The 7,518-nt window shown below is 44.4% G+C and overlaps 1 protein-coding gene across 1 annotated transcript; it reads left to right on the plus strand.

Moving 5' to 3' along the window:
- The first annotated feature begins 354 nt into the window (after positions 1–354).
- Positions 355–1,290, plus strand: LOC122693382 (olfactory receptor 4D2-like). The gene has a single exon (XM_043900879.1). It carries the CDS (start codon positions 355–357, stop codon positions 1,288–1,290), a length of 936 nt encoding a protein of 311 aa, XP_043756814.1.
- Positions 1,291–7,518: the final 6,228 nt, after the last annotated feature.

The raw sequence follows: 7,518 nt of genomic DNA on the forward strand, positions 1-7,518 counted from the left end.
AGAGATCAAGCAACCAGCTCAAGGCCAAATCTAAAGGAAATAGAGGCTGTGAAATTTGACTGCAGGTCCTTTGTACTCTGAGTATCTTCCCACCAGCATATGACACTGAATCTTTGAAAGGCAAGTTACATGTGTCACTGGATGGCTCTAAGATATCTCAAGAATGTGTATTCCAGCACCAACTAGTGAACTCTTCAGAGACAAGGTCATTTAATCACCACCTGGTATTACAATCTACACATAAACATCCATTATCTAGACCTGGACCATAAAAGCACTAAAAGGACAGGAAACAATTTCATGCATCTCTCTCTCTCTCTGCTGTGTTTCCTTTAGGTGTATGGAGAAAACACCATGGCATCAGGGAACCTCACATGGGTGTCAGAGTTTGTCTTCCTGGGGCTCTCCCAGACTCAGGAGCTCCAGCTCTTCTTGTTTCTGGTGTTCCTGCTTGTCTACACCACCACTCTCATGGGAAACCTCCTCATCATGGTCACAGTGACCTTTGATTCCCGGCTCCAAACACCCATGTATTTTCTGCTCCGAAACTTGGCTGTGTTAGAGCTCTGTTTCTCCTCAGTCACTGCCCCGAAGATGCTGGCAGACTTCCTCTCTAAGAAGAAGACCATCTCCTACCAGGGCTGCATGGCCCAGATCTTCTTCTTCCACTTTCTGGGAGGTGCCATGGTCTTCTTCCTCTCAGTGATGGCCTATGACCGCCTTGTTGCCATCTCCCGGCCCCTCCACTATGTCACCATCATGAGCACTCAGGTCTGTGCTGGGCTAGTGGTGGCTAGCTGGGTGGGAGGCTTCATCCATTCGATTTCCCAACTGGCTCTGATGCTCCCACTGCCTTTCTGTGCCTCCAACATCCTAGATAACTTCTACTGTGATGTTCCACAAGTGCTGAGACTCGCCTGCACTGACACCTCCTTCCTGGAGTTCCTTATCATTTCCAACAGTGGGGTGCTGGTCCTCATCTGGTTCCTCCTCCTCCTGGTCTCCTACTCGGCCATCCTGGTGATACTGAGGTCCCACTCAGGGCAGGCGAGGAGGAAGGCAGCTTCCACCTGCACCACCCACATCGTCGTAGTGTCTATGGTCTTTGTCCCAAGCATTTACCTCTATGCCCGGCCCTTCACCTCCTTCTCCATGGACAAGGCTGTGTCCATTAGCCAAACTGTCATGACCCCCATGCTCAACCCCATGATCTATACCTTGAGGAACCAGGAGATGCAGGCAGCAGTGAAGAGATTAGGGAGGTGCCGGCTATCTTATAGAAAGGAGTGATAGAAGGGTGAGTCACTTTGACTTTCTTTTCCTTTGATAAGGTAGAGAGAGAGTTGCTGTACGCCTCTTCATAGCTTTGGAAATGTTGCAAAGTTCATCTTAGAACTTTATAATTTTGAAATTAAGCAACTCAGATTTTTAGGAAAAAGGAAAATATCCTTATTATTTTTGTGTGAAGGTTGATTTGAACATTCCAATGACAATCAGATATGTTTACTTGGAAACCCACACCCTCCTTTCTCTCTTTTGGGCAGTTTCCTCTTAGGATGACAGAATTTCCCCAGAAGAGCAGTCCTATTTTCTGCATTTTGACCTCTTTGCCCAATAACCCTTTTGTTCTTTGTTCAGAATGATATAGTGCAGAGCTTGAAGACTTAGCCATAAACTGGGAGCTTTTGACCCACTACTTAACACACTAGTACCCTGGAATGATCCACCTGGTCTCTCTTGGAGTCATGAATTTCCTCACCAAGCTAGCATAAAACAATCTCTGTCTCATTAATCTCACTTTTGTTAAAGATTCAAATAAAAATGTATAAGATATATTTTGTAAATCATAGAACCTATGTAAGGATTCTTTTCATGGTTATTATTCTGAAAACTATACTTTATCAGTTGAGTAGTGTTTTGGAAGTAGGGCAGATATTCCTCTGTGCAGTGAGGGAGGTGTGGAGAGGGTGAGGGCTGAACTCCAGAGGGGCCATGCAACATGCCTAAGGGTGATATTGAGATTAGAGAGTGATATTAACTGAGGGCTATGTCTGCAAGTCTCTGACTACTTACAGCTATTACCACATCCACCCCAATCTTCAGATTCAATACTTCTTGCAACAGGAATGGGAATATCCACTCACTTCCTCATTCATTAATTTGTATTTGTAATTATTCCAGCATCCATTTGGGACTTAATGCACTACTTTATCCATAGAAAGTGCTCTATGAAGGTTTGTTGATTATCTATCTCTCTATACATTCCTCTTCCCATTGCTCTTTCCCTCTCTCCCTCCATACATGATTTCCACCAGTTTAGTCTTCCTTACATCCATCTGAGCCATTCCCCCCAATTCACTAGTGTGCCTTGCTTTCTTTTTGCTTGGACTTTCATATCACACACCTGTCATGTCTTTCCCCCACTATCAAACTGGGGCTTTGGGGTCAGGTTATTAGAGTTGAAGAGAAGAAAGAGTTTATGGTTAGAGTTGCAAGGGGCTATGAACCCAACAAATTTAAATAAAAAGAAGCTGTTTATTTTAATGATGTAAAGCTCTCACTGAAATAAGGTGAAGTCAGGTATTATGGGAATAAACAACTGTCAAGACTGACACAGCTGGTCCTCCTCCCCCCTCCCTCCATTCATCATTCCCTGCCTATGCAGTCACCTGTATATGGCTCAAATAGGAGCCTCTCCCGAGAAAACTGAACTTCTCTTTCTGCTTTCACACTCAGCTAGCTCAGTCTCTCTGGATTCAAATTCCAAAGTCTTTTGTTGAGGTTGGACCATGTATCCCAAGTGGCTGAGGAATGTAGGGGTCATGTGATATAAGTCCACCCTTTGAGCAGGGATTGTGGGTGAGGGTTGTCCCCTGAGAAGGAGCTTGTGGGTGCCAACTCCCCCAAAGTATGTCTCTCATGAAAGGAATAAGCAACACACCTCTTACATGGCACAATCAAAGAAACTTGTCATTGGTTATGTCTAGACATTCATGTTTTTATTCATTCATCAGATAAGTATTTACTGCCTACAATTACTCCTTCTGTTCTACTTTGTTCTCTTTGCCCACTAGGTCTTTGGGGAAAGTTCCTGAGTTTGTTTGGCTGAACCAATTAAAGGGAGGACAGGAGCCTGAGGAAGTAGAGCATTCTAAGAGGACAGGTGGCTGTAGCTGTGGCAGTGGCAGGGGCTGACCCAGGAGGAGCCATCATCAGTTTCTGAGAGAGCTGGAATGGAGAGAGAGCTAAGGGCAGGAGGAGGCATCTGGACACCCAGGGACAGTGATGCCATGCATGCCTGCCTGGATCTCCACCCCTGGCCATGTCTTCTAACTGCATTGACACTGGGACATGCCAAGTACAAGGCAGAGGGTGCCTGTGCAAGACATAAGTGTTTTCTGTTTTCTTGTTGAACTTAAAAACAACAATAAAACTGACGAAAGGTGCTTATTATAATTACCGTGTTCAGGCAACTGTAAATAATGTCAGCACTAAAATACCCCTTCCTGTCAGATGGGTTGTTCCTACCACCCTAGTCTTCATAAACCCTGTGTGTTTGTGGGTACAAATGTGCATGCATGTGTGTGTGCAACAGACACATGGGGTCCTGAGAATCTGGGGGTAAATTAGAATTAGAGAGGGAAGATCAAAGGTATTTTGAAGGGGAGTGTTAAGTGGTTGAAAGAGATGATTACATATTCTTTCGGGCTCTTCAAGGGTGTCAATAAAGCAGGCGAAGGCTTGGGTGAGGGAAAAGGTTGAGTTGAAGCCTGTCTCCCATGACAGAGAATGTGCCCGCAAGATCCCCTGTACAGCTCTCCCAAGAATCTGAACATGGGCCCATGGGCCTTTGCTTTGACCAGCAGCATGAACTTGATGCAGGAGATAGATGGGCTCCAGGTTAGACATTTACAACTGGCCTCCTATTTACATTTCATGGGGTACAAAGAAGTAGGCTTCAAGCTGGATACTTAAAACTGTTAAAAGGATTTTCTGAGACAAGAGATAGGTGGGCTCCAGTTAAGGCATTTACAATCAGCCTTCTGTTTGCCCTCCAAAATGGAAGTAACAACAGAAACAGGGTATAATAGGCAGTGTTTCTCTCTTGTATACACCTTAAGGTAATAATCATGGCAATGGTCAAGTAGTGACAAGGGCACAGAGGGGAAAACCTTGTTTGAGAGAATGATTAAGGGATCTGCTTCCTCCCTCTTCTGGGACAAGGGAGACACTACATATGCACAGAAAGACTCTTTGTGGGTTAAAAGTCAGGGGATAACACCAGACCATGATGAGTCTTGTTTCTCCAAGAAGCTTTCACTTTGAGATCCACTGTGGCTGAGGTGTGCATGTGCACCCTAGGGGAGGGTCCCAGAGTGAATCAGGTGTGGGAAAGGAAGCCAGATATTTGGCCTGAGTTCAGCTCAGTTCAGTTGCTCAGTTCAACTCTTTGTGACCCCACGGACTGCAGCACGCCAGGCTTCCCTGTCCATCACCAACTCCTGAACCTTGCTCAAACTCATGCCCATCGAGTCGGTGATACCATCCAACCACTTCATCCTCTGTCTTCCCCTTTTCCTGCCTTCAATCTTTCCCAGCATCATGGTCTTTTCAAATGAGTCAGTTCTTTGCATCAGGTGGCCAAAGGATTGGAGCTTCAGCTTCAACATCAGTCCTTCCAATGAATATTCAGGACTGATTTCTTTTAGGATTGACTAGTTGGATCTCCTTGCAGTCCAAGGGACTCTCAAGGGTCTTTTCCATCACTACAGTTCAAAAGCATCAATTCTTCAGCACTCAGCTTTCTTTATAGTCCAACTCTCACATCCATATGTGACTACTGGAAAACCCATAGCTTTGACTAGATGGACATTTTTCAGCAAAATAATGTCCCTGTTTTTTAATATGCTATTTAGATTTGTATTTGCTTTTCTTCCAAGGAGCAAGAATCTTTTAATTTCATGGCTGCAGTCACCATCTGCTGTGATTTTGGAGCCCAAGAAAATAAAGTCTCTCACTGTTTTCATTGTTTCCCCATCTATTTGCCCTGAAGTGATGGGACCAGATGCCATGATCTTAGTTTTCTGAATGTTGAGCTTTTAGTCAGTTTTTCACTCTCTTCTTTCACCTTTCTTTCACTCATTAAGAGGCTCTTTAGTTCCTCTTTGCTATCTGCCGTAAGGGTGGTGTCATCTGCATATCTGAGAGTATTGATATTTCTCCTGGCAATCTTGATTCCAGCCTGTGCTTCATCCATCCCAGTATTTCACACGATGTGTTCTGCATAGAAGCTAAATAAGTAAGGTGACAATATACAACCTTGAAGTACTCCTTTACCAATGGAACCAGGAATAGAAACCCCTGGACGAACTGACATGTAAATGACCAAATCGCCTCTTTATTTTTTTTTTCTTCATTTATTTTTATTAGTTGGAAGCTAATTACTTTACAATATTGTAGTGGTTTTTGTCATACAATGACATGAATCAGCCATGGATTTACATGTATTCCCCATCCCGATCCCCCCTCCCACCTCCCTCTCCATCCTATTCCTCTGGGTCTTCCCAGTGCACCAGGCCCGAGCACTTGTCTCATGCATCCAGCCTGGGCTGGTGATCTGTTTCACCCTAGATAATATACATGTTTTGATGCTGTTCTCTCAAAACATCCCACCCTCGCCTTCTCCCACAGAGTCCAAAATTCTGTTCTGTACATCTGTGTCTCTTTTGCTGTTTTACATATAGGGTTATCATTACCATCTTTCTAAATTCCATATATATGCATTAGTATACTGTATTGGTCTTTCTGGCTTACTTCACTCTGTATAATGGGCTCCAGTTTCATCCATCTCATTAGAACTGACTCAAATGATTTCTTTTTAATGGCTGAATAATACTCCATGGTGTATATGTACCACAGCTTCCTTATCCATTCGTCTGCTGATGGGCATCTAGGTTGCTTCCATATCCTGGATATTAACTGTGAATTGCCTCTTTACTGTGCTCCTCCTCCCTGGAGGTGATGCCCACACCCTTTCTCTCTAGGTGTGCACATCTGCCTTGCTTCTATCTTAACTAAATAAACCATTTCTCTGTGTGTTCTCCCACTTGTTCTTGTGCTATGTCTCTAATAATAAACTTGTACTTCCATTGACAGTTTCTGCCGTCATGATAAATGCATATTTGACTAGGGGCAAAGAACCAGGGAAAAGAACTTCTAGTCTCTAGCCCTTGCTGCTCTGGTGGCTAGCGTTCCTGATTTTCATCCAGGTTGCCCAGGTCCAATCCCTTGGCTGGAAATTAAGATCTCACCATCACCGCTCACAGCTGCCTTGCTGAGACCAAACTGACAGAGCAGCCACAATGACCAAGAGACCTGCTACTTTGCACTGGGAACTCTCATGAGCAAAGTTCATGTGGTTTCACTGTCTCATCCTCCCTCATCAACACCAGACAGGAGGGGCTGGAAAGAGGAAGAAAGAAGTATGAAGGACTGACAAGCAATAAATGGACAAATAAGTAAATAAGATAATTTCATAGAATAAAAGCTTTCAAGGAAATGCTTGGGAGTAAGTGACTGGTAAGATGGGCAGTATTATAAAATGTGGTCAGGGAAGCACTCTCTGAGGAGGGGATATTTGAGCAAAGACCTGGACAATGAGAAGGAGACAGTCAGACAAAGGTCCGTGTGATGGGCAAGTATTCTAGAAAGAAGAAACACCAAGTGCAAAGGTCCTGAGGTAAGAATGAACTTGGTGCCCAAGGAGAACGAAAGAGGTCAGCGTAACAGGAGTGTGATGAACAAAGAGGCTCTTGGGAGGAGGAGAAGTCTGAGGTGTTGTGTTAGTTATCTACCACTGCAGCTGAAAACAAAGTAATCATGTTTTACCTCTCACAGCGTCTGTGGGCCAGGCATTCTGACAGGGCATGGTGGAGACAGATCATCTCTGCTTCCGGATGTCTTGAACTTCAAATGGAAGACTCAAAGGCCAGGGACAGAATGGCTTGCAGTTTCATTCACTCACATTGTCTAACTGTTGAGGTTGGTGTTGGCTGGATGCATAGGTGAGGCTACTGATGAGTCTCGTCATGTGGCCGGGGGCTACCATCACAGCATGGTAGCTTCCAAAGGACAAGTGTCCTGAGAGAGAGCGAGCCAGGTGGGAGCTGAATTCTTTTTACATCTAACCTTGGAAAACACATAGCATCACTTCCACCGCATTCTATTAGACAGAAGTGAACAATCAAGGGAGGGGAATTAGATTCCATTTTTTGAATGAGGAATGTCAAAGAACTTGTGGGTGTACCTTTCAAATACCACAGATTGGCTAAGAACCAGATCATGAAAGAGTTTGAGTTTTATTCTAACTGTGAAGAAGGAATTCATAGGGCCTGGACTCCATCTTAGGCCTGTTCATGCTGATCATGCTCGGCCACCTCTCCAATGGACTCTGAACTCCGTGTTTAGTGTCTGTGGAAATGACAACAGACGTATAAGACCGCCTCTGGACGGGAATCT

Source organism: Cervus elaphus, chromosome 5 (assembly GCF_910594005.1).
Source record: "Cervus elaphus chromosome 5, mCerEla1.1, whole genome shotgun sequence".
Lineage (NCBI taxonomy): Eukaryota > Metazoa > Chordata > Mammalia > Artiodactyla > Cervidae > Cervus > Cervus elaphus.